At 53.1% G+C, this 13,247-nt stretch overlaps 1 protein-coding gene across 1 annotated transcript; it reads left to right on the top strand.

The window, feature by feature from the left end:
- Positions 1-2,286: 2,286 nt before the first annotated feature.
- LOC135110618 (ets DNA-binding protein pokkuri-like) lies at positions 2,287-12,788 on the top strand. Its single transcript, XM_064023145.1, has 4 exons — positions 2,287-2,417; positions 9,710-9,898; positions 10,810-10,917; positions 11,070-12,788. The coding sequence occupies exons 2-4, from the start codon at positions 9,736-9,738 to the stop codon at positions 12,254-12,256; spliced, it is 1,458 nt and encodes a 485-aa protein (XP_063879215.1). The 5' UTR covers positions 2,287-2,417; positions 9,710-9,735; the 3' UTR covers positions 12,257-12,788.
- The last annotated feature ends 459 nt before the right edge of the window (positions 12,789-13,247 follow it).

Genomic DNA, 13,247 nt, shown 5'->3' on the forward strand with positions numbered 1-13,247 from the left:
CCCTCACCACCCAGCCCTACCCTTATTCTCTCTCTCTCTCTCTCTCTCTCTCTCTCTCTCTCTCTCTCTCTCTCTCTCTCTCTCTCTCTCTCTCTCCATAACTCCCTCTCCCTCCACCCTCCCATCCGTTCATCCCGCCTTCCTCTCCCCTCGTTTCCCCTCCTCTTCCGTCTTCCTCTTTCCTCTTTCTTTTCTCTCTCCGCCCTCCGTTTCCCCTTCCCCCTCCTTTTGTTCCCTCACTCTCTCCCCTCACCCCCCTTCCTTCCTCTCTCTCCCGCTCTCCTTCCTTTTCCTCTCACTTTATCACCCTTCCTCGCCCCATCCTCTACTCCTATCTCCCTTCCCCTCACCCCTACCTATCACCCCTCCCTCAGTTAATCACCTCTCTCTCTCTCTCTCTCTCTCTCTCTCTCTCTCTCTCTCTCTCTCTCTCTCTCTCTCTCTCTCTCTCTCTCTCTCTCTCTCTCTCTCTCTCTCTCTCTCTCTCTCTCTCTCTCTCTCTCACATTTGCCGGGTCACGTCAGTCAAGAAGGTCATCGAAGGTCACACTTGGTCAAACAGCACCAGAGGGTCACATTAACGCTCCCAGGTCACATTGGCACTCATAGGTCACACTGGCACACGGATCAAAATGACACTCACAGGTCAGACTGGCACTTTCTCAGGGCACAATGACACTCTGAGAACACTTAGGCACTAACAGATCACAATGGTACTCTCAGGTATGTAAATAAGTAAATACAGAAAGACTGATAAGCGTCTCTCTCTCTCTCTCTCTCTCTCTCTCTCTCTCTCTCTCTCTCTCTCTCTCTCTCTCTCTCTCTCTCTCTCTCTCTTGTGATCCCTGTTTTTCCCTTCTTTATTTTTTTTTATTTTTTCAAACCTTTCATTTCGTTTTATTTTATTTAATTCCCATATTTCTTTTCTTTGTTACTCTTATCTTTAGTTATTTTCCATTTACTTTTCTGTATACTTTTATTTCTATTTCTTTTGTAACGCTTCCCCTTTTCTACATTTGTATGCCTTTCCTGTTTCATCTCTCCTTCCCTCCCTCCTTCCCTCCTCTCTATCTGACGTGTCCCTCCGCGGCCTTCCTCCCTCCATTCACCTGTCACCGTCTGCTCCCTCTTTCCCTCCCTCCCCCTGTCTCTCTCCCTCCTACTCTCCCGCCATTCTTTGGTTCTCTTGTTGCTTTGAGAGAGAGAGAGAGAGAGAGAGAGAGAGAGAGAGAGAGAGAGAGAGAGAGAGTGAGAGAGAGAAACGTTGGCGTCATTCAGGTAGTCAGTATCCCCCTCCTCTTCCTCCTTCTCCACTCACTCGTGTTAACAGTTGTCATTTCTGTCAAATCTCTCTCTCTCTCTCTCTCTCTCTCTCTCTCTCTCTCTCTCTCTCTCTCTCTGGCGATTATTTTAATTTTCTTCACTTTTTTAGTTCATTATTAAAGGATATAAATAGAAGCGTTTCCTCAATAAACGTGTCATGATAGGAAGCAATACTGTAGAGGTGAAAGAAGAATATAAACTTCGAACTCTTTACCAGTTCATTGGGAAAAGAAAGAAGAAGGCAGACAAACAATGAATAAATAAATAAATAATCTTAGTTGTGTGTTGTGATTAAAGGTTTGTTTTTCTTCCCCGTTCACCACAAAAGAATGAAAAACGGTCCCTCCCTTCAAACAACTACCTCCCAGCGCCACACTCTTTCTTTGTGTTTCCAGGAGCCAAAAAAATCGAAATGGAAATATTCTCGTACGTCTCTCTCTCTCTCTCTCTCTCTCTCTCTCTCTCTCTCTCTCTCTCTCTCTCTCTCTCGCGCGCCAGGAAGTCTTGGGAAGCACTGTTGTACGGCGGCTGAAGGGAAGAGGCATCTCGTCTTCCTGTCTCCTCATTCTCCCTGACGCTCCTCCTACTTTTCCTGCTCCCCCTACTCCTCCAGTTTCTCCGTCACCCTGTATCATTAACTCCCTCATTCCTGTTCTCATGATTAAAATGGGCAAGTTACTGAAGTAGTGACGATTTTGATCCTAATAAGGAAGAGAATGTACTACCAAAGAATAACGTGACAGTTCTGGCAATCGCTTCGGTCTACACGGAAAAGGGACGAAACGCGACACACACCTTCAAAACACCCTCTGTATCTACTCTTCCTTCTCCTCCTTACCACCTCCACCTACAAGGCCATGAGAGCAATGGACCAGGATGAACAAACGCCCCAACACACGAGTAATAACAACCAGCCAAGCATCCGAGAATTACGCACAGTAGTGGCGTCTGGCAAGTTAAGCGGGAGGCGGTCCCCCCTATGCCTTTCCTCCACCTACCCCTCTTCTGGTCCCCTGCAAGTGAGTGCTGTGGCGGCCGTGTAGTCTGCGTTGAGCACTCATAGCTACAGGCAGCCTCACGAGCCGCTCTTGAGAGGTGTGTGGTTGTGTGGTGGTGTTGGTGTTGGAGGAGTAGACAGGCAGGTGGTGGTGAACAGGTGTGTCAATGAGCCTGCACCCCCTTCGTCACTCAAGTCTGTCACCTGTTTATTGTTGTCGAGCTGGGGGGCGGCTTTCCTTTTCCAGTTTTAAGTGTTTTATAAGTGTTTACTGTTTACTCTATTGTTTTTTTTTTTTTTTCCAACTCTGTATATCAAATGTGTGTTGTGAATGAACTGTTGAAGTGCTGAGGACTCGTGCTGGAGTTAGTAAGGTGCTGCAGCCTTCCCGTGGACCTGCACTGCTGGAAAAATAAGGGTGATATGTGGTGAACTGTGAAGTGACTTACTATACCAGTGATTGGTGACGTTTGAATGTGTTTGGAGTTTGCCTCCAGAAATGCATGTCGCGGCAGTGAAGCTATAATGTGGTGTTGATGTATTGTCTGTCTGGCAAATGGTACCATACGTGCAGCCTTTAACAACACAGCTGTCCTGCATTCAGTATCGCTTCAGTGCTAAGGAAGAAAATACTATCGTGGGACTTTATTTCTATTTGAGTAACTGAAAAATGCAATCCCAGGTGACGGGAGGGGTCTGAGTGGCCAGGGAAGTGGTGGTGCAGTTTTTATCAAGAGTATGGAACAAGTGTATGACAGGTACATCGTGATACCTGGTTATCTCGATCCTGGTGATTGACAGCATGTTTACCTGTAGTGGAGCCTCAACAAGGCGCGGTTTTCCGGGTTCATTAGTAGAACCATTGCTTCCAAGGAAGGGATTGACTCTTATCTTCACAATCATTACAAAGTGATGCAACCGAATACCAATTATATATATATATATATATATATATATATATATATATATATATATATATATATATATATATATATATATATATATATATATATTTATATTTATATAAATTATTATTGCTATCATTTTTACCTGGTTGTAACATTTCTGAAGTCACACATATCACTCACTGAGTGTATTAATCCATAAGAATTAAGTAGAAATGCGTTAAGTTCAAGTAATTCTCTCCAAGACCATCTGCCACTTATTGTAGCTGTGTGTGAGGCATGTGTAGCGCGGCACGGCGCCACTCCCTGTGATAAGGACACAGGGTATTACACCAGGGGTAAAAGCGTTCACCACTGTCCTGGTGTACGCTTTACGCGCTTCCAGCAAGGAGAGCGGTTCTTGTAATCTCCATTTCCTGCCGGAGATAGCGTCGGTAGCTGGGCCGCGTCCCGCGCCAGGCGATAAGCTTTATCTGGCCCCCACAGCAGCCGGGTTACGACAGCCTGCCAGCGCACCGCCACGCCGCGGCCGGCCTTCCGCAGCTGTAATTTCCGTTTGTGTGTTACGATCGGGGCCACAAACAGATTAGATTGGAAGTCGTGTTTACGCTGCTGCTGCCGCAGCTGCTACCACTACCACCACCACCACCACTACTACTACTACTACTGCTGCTACTGCTGCTGCTGCTGCTGCTGCTGCTGCTGCTGCTGCTGCTGCTGTAATTTTTATTACGTGGACGCGTTTCACATATAATGCATAAGGTGGTTCATCCCTATTATACGTTATCGATCTCGTATCAGCGAGATGTGCTGTTCTAAGTTCGTAGGGTCCTGAGTGATGATGGAGGCGGCGTCCCAGAAGGGAGAGAGGCGGGGGGTGGATGGAAGACGGCGAGCTCTCAGGAAGTGCTTGAGTGACCTGCCACCACCTTGTCCTTTAAATAATAATATTTCTGTTTACCGGCGATAAGATACTTGGCGATAAGAAGGAGACAACATTCGAGATAGAACGAGTATCGGGAAAACCCACGTCACAGAATATACTAGAGTGCACTTAAAAGTAATAGAGAATATTATGACGGAAAAGAAAGAAGGGGGAAAAAAGTAATGGCTCGTTAACAAGTACCATGTATGTGTGTGTGTGTGTGTGTGTGTGTGCTCGCGTGGGTGTGATGAAGCGTGTGACGTCAGCGGGAGTCAAGCGAGCAACTAACTCTACGGGGCAGTGACGTCAGGATCCAGCAGCGTGTGGGAAGTGGGAAGCTTTGTGACTCCAGGGACGGGACGGAGCGGGACGGGGGTGGGGGCTCCTCCTACTTCTTCTCCGTCAGGCCTCACCATCAGCAGCAGCAGCGCGGGGCGACACGTGGGCCGGGCTCTCTCTCTCTCTCTCTCTCTCTCTCTCTCTCTCTCTCTCTCTCTCTCTCTCTCTCTCTCTCTCTCTCTCTCTCTCTCTCAGGAAGTTGCTGCACACACTAATTATTCTTATCACCTGATTCGCAGTGAGACTCATCTCTCATTAATGTCATTTACATGATTAGAATATGACCTAAAATTTCTCCATATGTAGAAAAAACGTACATTTTTTTACAAGCAACATTCATGAGTTACATATCGAGAGAGAGAGAGAGAGAGAGAGAGAGAGAGAGAGAGAGAGAGAGAGAGAGAGAGATCTGCACAGGTGTCTCACGTCCCTCTCTCACCTCTCTCTTCAGGAGGAGGAGGAGGATCTTCAGTCTCCATTAATCTATCCTGCCTCGATCCCTGTTATACTGACCACTGAGTCTCTCTCTCTCTCTCTCTCTCTCTCTCTCTCTCTCTCTCTCTCTCTCTCTCTCTCTCTCTCTCTCTCTCTCTCTCTCTCTCTCTCTCTCTTGTAAACTTTGCCACGCTGTTGATATGGAGGGTTTGCAATGATTCTCTTTCTCTTTTTTTTTTTTTCTTCCTCTTCCTGTTAGCGCCGCTTTCTCGATTAGCTTGTGTGGACGCGGAATTGAGGCTCTTGAGAGGAGGAGGAGGAGAGGCCTTCACTTGCCCTCCTACTCCTCTTCCTCATCTCGTCCTACTATTTCCTCCTCCTCTTTCTCCTCCTACTCCTGCTCATCTTCCTGTTCCTCTTTCGCCGTAAATTATAATATGTGTACTTGTTTAAGAGAGAGAGAGAGAGAGAGAGAGAGAGAGAGAGAGAGAGAGAGAGAGAGAGAAAAAGGAGGACGCGAGTGACGACAAGGAGGAAAAGGGGGACAGGCGAGGATTGGGAGAGGAGGGGAGGAGGATGGATAGACGGAGAGAGGAGGAGGGTGAAGTAAGAAGGAATGTTGGTGGAGGAAGAGTAAGAAGAATTGGGCACGTAGGAGGAGGAGGAAGAGGGGTGGGTAGGAGGAGGAGGAGGAAAATACATACCAGACAAGAGGAAGAAAAAACAAGATTGACTAACATAAGAAACGTGGAGAGGAAAGTAAAGAACAGGAAAGGAGAGAGAGAGAGAGAGAGAGAGAGAGAGAGAGAGAGAGAGAGAGAGAGAGAGAGAGAGAGAGAGAGAGAATTTGGAAGATGGTGTTCGCAGTTGTATTATCATCTCTAGCTTCCCCTTTCATCTCGCTCTCCCCTCTCTCGGTGTGACAGGGAGAGAGGGGGGAGGGGTGGAGAGCAGAGGGAGGCAGAGGGAACAGTCCACCTTCCTCTCAGTCTGCTTCCCTCCCCCTCACCTTCCCTACAGTTCCCTCTTTTCTCTTTCCTCATCTCCCTTTTTATTGTGTCCATCTCCCCTCATCTCTTCTTTATTGCCTCCGTGTCTCCCCCTCTCTTTGTTCCCGGGATGGCGGCGTCGTGTGCTGCTCCCCTCACTGTCTCCCCTCTCACACTCTCATTCCCTCTCACATTGTCCTCATCTGCCACTGTTTCGTCTCCCCTGCCTCCCCCATCCTTCTACTCCCCGCCCCCCTTCAGACGCCCTCAACAAGTGTGGGTTGAAACGGAGCCCCGGATGTGGCGTGCGGGCTGGCCTTCTCCTGTTACGTCTCTCTCTCTCTCTCTCTCTCTCTCTCTCTCTCTCTCTCTCTCTCTCTCTCTCTCTCTCTCTCTCTCTCTCTCTCTCTCTCTCAGTGTTAGGTCAGCAGGGGGGGTGACCCAGGGTCGGGCAGGTAGCCACCAAATACCGCGCTAATTACAAGCCAGGTGAGGGGGGAGGGGGCGGGCTGGGTCACAGCCGCCTCCACCAAGTTTTCCCACAGCCAGTTCACCTGTCCGCCGCCCCCCACCCCCAGCCTCCATGCCCCGCGGGGCGCCCTCTTCCTTCAAGCCTTTTCCACCCTTCCTCTTATAGCGGGGAGGGCCACAGGTGTAGCGGGAACGGGTGGCGGCAAGGAGCCTTGGGGCGGGCGCGTTAGGGACGAGAGTCGCGTTGAAGGCAGTGTGGGTATATGCCCCGCCGGCTCTCCATCTTGAGGGTGGCGGCGCCCGCATCACCCTTACGGTCGGGGGCGGAGGGGCGGGCGGTGGGGTTGCGGCGGTGTGGCGGAGCGGGAGATGAGATGAGATTGGTCGAGACCGGATGTGCGTCATTACTCTCTTACATACCTGCACCCCCGCCCAGGTGAGACCCGCGCCCATACCCGCCCATGCCCTCCCACACCCGCACTGGTGAACCCATAACCACGACGACCCGTCCACTTCCACTAATCATCTCCAATCAAACCTACACCTGCCTATGCCCGCCCGTGCCCACCGGTACCCTGTCCCATTGCTATCCGCATATATACCCACGCTGCCTTCATCCACACACGTCCAGCCTAGCCACACACACACACACACACACACACACACACACACACACACACACACACACACACACACACACACACACACACACACACACACACACACAATTCATACCTCATGTGTTGTATATTTGAGAGAGAGAGAGAGAGAGAGAGAGAGAGAGAGAGAGAGAGAGAGAGAGAGAGAGAGAGAGAGAGAGAGAGGTGAAGCTGGGTGGAATGGATGTCGGAGGGTGGGTGGGATGGGTGGTGTGGGGGAGGGGGCATCTCCGGCTTGTTTCTCCTCAGGGAGTGAGAAAGGGGGGGAGGGAGCAGCATCCGGGCCTGGGGCAGATCTCGGTGAGGGGGGCGGGGGAGCTGCCTCACCTGTAGTCGCCCAGCAGGTACACAATTAATCAGTTCTTAGTATCTTTGCGCTAGATTGGCGGTGACGGAGGGCGCGGCAGTTGCATAGTTTCCTGGTGGTAGCGTGGGAGTGCCTGCCGAGGACGGGAAAGCAGGGACAGGCAGGCGTGCCGTGGCGACGCTGATCAGACCGGAGAAAGAGGCAGGCAGTGTTATTTTCCTGGTGAAGGGGAGTGAGGCAGCGGGTGTTTCCTGGTGAGGGAGAGAAGAGGAGGCTGGTGGTGATGGTGGAGAGGGTACAGAGTCTCTCATTACAGCGGCTAACTTGACTGATGTGCCAAGTTTTCCTGGACGAAAGTTTCCTCTTCTTTCTGGCCAAGGACCAAAGCTGTTTACTGGTGGTCCGCGGCTCAACAAAACTGGTGTGTGTCACTGCACACTCACACACCAATACCCTGACGCGCATGGCACTTACGGGTAGGACACGAGGCGAGGGTGACGCGGGCACTGTGGGGATGGTGCGAGTGTGGAGTGACAGGTGGTGCCCGGCCAGGGTAGTGAGGGTCACGCCGGAGGACCTGGGAGCGTAGAGGTCATAATCGAGGGTGGAGTGGTGTTGTGACGGACTGTTTAGTGTTGTGGGGTCACTCACTCCCCCCCTTTCCCTCCTGTTGTACTCTTCTCTTTCTTCCCTCACTCTTACATTCCTCCAACCCTCCTATCTCTCTCTCTCTCTCTCTCTCTCTCTCTCTCTCTCTCTCTCTCTCTCTCTCTCTCTCTCTCTCTCTCTCTCTCTCTCTCTTCCCCTTCCTGAGCGTCCTCTACACTCCACCGCAGCACTCTCCCTGCCATGACCCTCCCTCTTCCTTCCCCCTACCCTAATCTTCCCCCTTCCTTCCCCCTCCCCCTCCCTCCTCAGGCAGACGGGAGACCCTGAGGCCGGAGAGACAGGAAGCCCTCTTTGTTCGCCCGTCTACAGCCTCCCTCCCTCCTTCCTCCCTCCCTCCCTCCTCCTCCATCCCCCCCACCCTCCTTCCTCCACACCCTCATCCTGTCTTCTCTCTCTCTCTCTCTCTCTCTCTCTCTCTCTCTCTCTCTCTCTCTCTCTCTCTCTCTCTCTCTCTCTCTCTCTCTCTTTCTCTTCGTTTTACCTTCCTTTCATTTCCTCTCCTGCAAGTTCACTCGCCTCCCTCCCTCCCTCCTTCCCTCCCTCTCTTCCCTCCACCAACGAACAGGAAGCCTCACCCTTTCCTCCGCCGGTCCACCTTTCCTCCGCCTCCTTATCAGATTCCCCAGATAAGCCAGATTTCTTCCCAGGTCTTGTGAGATGAATGAGCGGAAGTGTGGGCGCTGTGAGCCACGGGCAGGGGGGGTAGGGGAAGGGAGGTGTGCAGGTGAAGGGGAGTGACAGGTGAACACAGGTACGAGTGGGGGGAAGACACTCAAGTGCTGGGAGGTATGAGTGAGGAAGAGAAGCAGGTATTGAGAGAGGGCGGGAAGGGAAAAAAGAAAGGAGGATGTAAAGAAGACAAGACGAACGAACGAAAGGTGGGATGTGCATGAGGGGAGGAATGTGGAATGAGAGAGAGAGAGAGAGAGAGAGAGAGAGAGAGAGAGAGAGAGAGAGAGAGAGAGAGAGAGAGAGGAAGGTAAGGAGGGTGGGAGGACACACGCTCTGCTTGGCGCACCTGTTAGCGTCCCAGCCCAGCAAGGTCCGGATGCTGTGAACCTCTCAACCCTCAGTGCACCTCCCCCCACCACCCACCGTTGTCCCTCAAGCTGTGTGCCCGTAACCTGACCTCCCCTCCCCTAACCCCTCCATGTCCCTCTGCCCTCGCGACCCGCGCCGTCTCAGCATGACCGCACTCATACACGGTGTCAATATTTCGTGAGTGGTGCTGGGGGGCGCCGCGCCACGCACACATCCGCTGCTGACTTACTTTTTTGGGGGGAGGTCTTCTCTTTTAGGGGTGTTTGGTGCGCGAGGAAGAGGAAGGTTATGGTGCGGCCACAATACCGTCCGGCGGTCGAATTGTTGCGGTGTGGTGCCCGAAGGGAACTTCGTGGTGGGTTGGGGTGGATTGGGGGTTGACATGCAGGAGGGGACAGGGCAGAGACGCTGGCACACGTAGGTCCAACAACAAGAGCTTTATGGGGGAGATGGTGTGGCCAAGCGACGCAGAGTCGCCCTCCCTCTCCACCTGCCGCGGCTCTGCGTGGAGCACGCTTGACACAGCGCGCGTGTAATCTGACGCCAAAAGGAAATTAATGTTGACGATAATTCTTAAGGTTTCCCTAGCAGAGCGCTCTGCGCTCTCCCGTTTCTCTTCGTGTTGCTCATCATCGTTTTCTTCGTTACAGGTCACAGGCGCCGTTTTCTGTAGAGTATGAAGGTGCCGCCGCTGAACCTGACTCCTGACGTGAATCGCGTGGGCATGGCTCTCCCCTTCAGCCCGGATCTGCTGTGGAGGTACCCACTGTCTCTCCCGCAGTCGGCCTCCCCGTCCTCACCCATGCTTGATGTGAAGACGCAGATGCCCACACACCTCGGTGAGTTGCGATCAAACTCCGTTAATATGCCCAAGGACTCTCCATCCTCTCGCGTTTGTCCCTCACACGCCTCTCTTCCCCTCCCTTCCTCTCTCACACTCTCTCCCCCCCCTCTTCTTCCTTCCTCTTGTTCTTTCGTTCCGTGTTTCCTCTCGTCCTTTCTCCGTCCCACCACGTCCTCTCCAGCACGGAAAACACGCTTCCTTCTCCCCGGGGTCGCCATCGCTGCGCCCTCATCCAGACTGGGATCCCACATCACCCGTCCCTTCCTCCCTTCCTCCCGCCGTCTTCCAGCATCCTATTCCCACACTGCCTTGCCCATTCCCACACCCCCACGTTCCTCGTTCCCACACACTACCCTCACCCCCCTCTACCCATTCCCACACTTGGCTCCTTAACTACCTGAGCTGTGTGCTGCTGGGCTCAGTCGCAGCTCAGCGCTGGTGCTGCCAGGTGGAGGCTGCACGCTTATATCACAGACACTATACAGAGTTGACTAGGTGTTAGTTGTGGTGCAGCGCAAAGATGCTGTCCTCGTTGGGATGTATGGGTGAGTCCCGGCGCATTGTCTTCGTCAGGCAGCACTAAAACAAACTGGTGGTATTCGAGGCCCCTTGACTTTTAGTGAGATTGATTGCATTAACTAGTTTGGTGCATCAAATAAGATTTTTTTATTCCTGAGTAAAGTGGTGCTCAAGCAACAAAGCTGTCATGCTTAGCGACAGGCACAGATATACAGCGATGTGTTCGAGTCGAATGTTGTTGTGTTTGTGTCTTGGTGACTGCCATTACAGCTTACACAATACTTAGTCTCGGTGACAGTTATATTTCGCCAGCACAAGACACAGACTTCTTTTTTGTGGATAGTATGAAGCAATTTTGTGCTGACCAGGCCTTTCTTCCTCCCGCAGCTGCTGACCCGCGGCACTGGTCCCGGGATGACGTGACAGCCTTCCTCCGTTGGTTCGAGCGAGAGTTTGAGTTGCCCGCCATCGACCACTCCAAGTTCTCTCTCAACGGTGAGTCTCGATGCCATTCGCCTACCCAACCAAAACTCTTCGACACACATAGTAATTGTGTTTCTAAACTGCATACTTTCCCTGCCGCGTGCCGAATGAGGCGCGGGCGTGCCACAGGACTGTCACTAATACCGCTCCCCTTCTTTCCCTAGGCAAAGCTCTGTGCATGTTGACAAAATGTGACCTGGCGGAACGCGCGCCCGGAGCGGGAGACATCCTGCACAATACACTGCAGTTCCTGCTGCGCGACGCACCCCAGGTGCCCCAGTCCCCCCTCACCCCTCACCATCCACTGCTCTCTCCCTCCCCCCTGACACCAGGACCGCCACAGCCGTGGTCCATGGTCACGCCGGACATCCACAACCTGACGCACTTGCTGCATCAGGGCGGCTCCGTCACGCTCAGCCCAGCACCCTCAGAGCAGAGCGGCGGCTCGCCGCGCCACCCCGACAACGCCTCCTCCACCTCCTCCACCGCCGCTTACCACCACTCCTCCGCCGCCTCCACAGGCTCCGCCCACTCCGGCAGCCAGTCTGACTCCGAAGACTCCACACGGGACTCCTCTTCTCCCCAGCGCTCGCCAGTGCCGCCCACCAGCACCGCCTCAGTTTCCTTCCCCGCACACGCCCTCGCCTCCCTAAAACACCTCAGTGATTACCAGCGCGCCGCAGCTGCAGCTGCCGCCGCCGCCGCAGCTCAGAACGTCTCGACCCATCAAGAGAGTCTGCAGCATCAGAGCCCCGCCCAGCCGGCCGTGCCCCCCCAGCCTCAGGGTCCTCCCGGTCCCGGCGAGGAGCCTGTCGAGACTGGCACCAATGGACGTCTGCTGTGGGATTTCCTGCAGCAGCTGCTTAATGACCCACAGCAGCGGTACTCGAGGTATATCGCCTGGAAGAATCGTGACACGGGCGTGTTCAAGATTGTAGACCCACCGGGGCTGGCTCGGCTCTGGGGCATCCAGAAGAACCACCTGAGCATGAACTACGACAAGATGAGCCGTGCGCTGCGCTACTACTACCGCGTCAACATCCTGCGCAAGGTGCAGGGAGAGCGACACTGCTACCAGTTCCTCAGGAATCCCTCAGAGCTGAAGAGCATCAAGAACATCAGCATGCTGCGGTCGGCACCGCTCCAGTCCCCGAGAGTGAAGGACACCCCGGCCAGCCAGCCTGCCCCCATGGAGGAGGAGGAGGAGGAGGGTCCCACTGACCTCTCCATGTCCTCGCTGCACCACCAGTACCACCCCCAAAATGCCATGGACACACACCCACAGAGCCTGGCGCGAGAGCCTCACGTCATCATCAAGAGCGAGGAGTACTTGGATCACAGCTACGAGTAGTGGCCGGTCCAAGCCCTCTCAGATCCGCCCTCACCTGACCTGGGACGCCCTGCCATGAGGCACGGGCTGGGTCCTGCCGTCGGCCGCCGCGCCGCAGCGGTTGAGAGGCGGTGCTCGCGCGCCGTCCAGGGCATTGGTGGAGCCCCGCCGCCCTGAGGGAGGCGCCGTCCTCCCTGGCTTGCTGTGATAACGTACACTGGTGTGGTGGCTCCTCACTCCCACATGTACAAAGTATAATAGTAAGTGTAAGAATGCGGTAGCGGCAAGCGGTGGCCACTGCGACACACTCGCCACCATTCCCTTCTCGGCTGGGTGTGCCCCGCCGGGCCGCCCCGCCCCCGCCCCGCCCCGCCCCGCCCCGCCCCGCCTGGTGTAGACTCTGTGTTCGTGTCTTTCATCAGTGATGATTTTTCCGTGTTCTAGAGAGCGAGCAAGAGACAGTTCACCTCACCTGTTCTTCACTACACTGTATGCATATAAATATATATTGTGAATGTATAAAGCTGTATTTATAAAATAAATTTTTTGTACATATCTGAGTGTTTCCTCCCGCATCGTGATGAGCTCGAGGCTCGGCACAGCTCGTGATGCAGTGTGGCTGAGACAGTCACGTGTGGCCCGCCGTGGCCGAGGGGCAGCTGTAAGTTGACAGACTGACTAGGTCAACGCTGACTTCTCGCCAAGGCAGCGCTGCACTGTGGTCACCAAGACTTAGCGAGTCTTGGTGCTCATGGCGCGTGAGTGGCTTGTGGTGCACGAGCTCAGGTAAGCACACACACTTTAGGGAGACAGCTTCAGGCGATGGAATTACTACCAAGGATATGATGTCAAAATTTTCCCCGATACAGCTAATAAAGGAAAAAATATAGAAATAAAATAGTAATATAAACCTTCTAACCATTGATCACTACACATATCCTTCTCTCCTCTTACTCATGCATCTAAAATCACGTCAAAAAAATTAAGTAAAAAAAATATATAATCGACACCA

This window comes from Scylla paramamosain, chromosome 2 (genome assembly GCF_035594125.1).
Source record: "Scylla paramamosain isolate STU-SP2022 chromosome 2, ASM3559412v1, whole genome shotgun sequence".
NCBI lineage: Eukaryota > Metazoa > Arthropoda > Malacostraca > Decapoda > Portunidae > Scylla > Scylla paramamosain.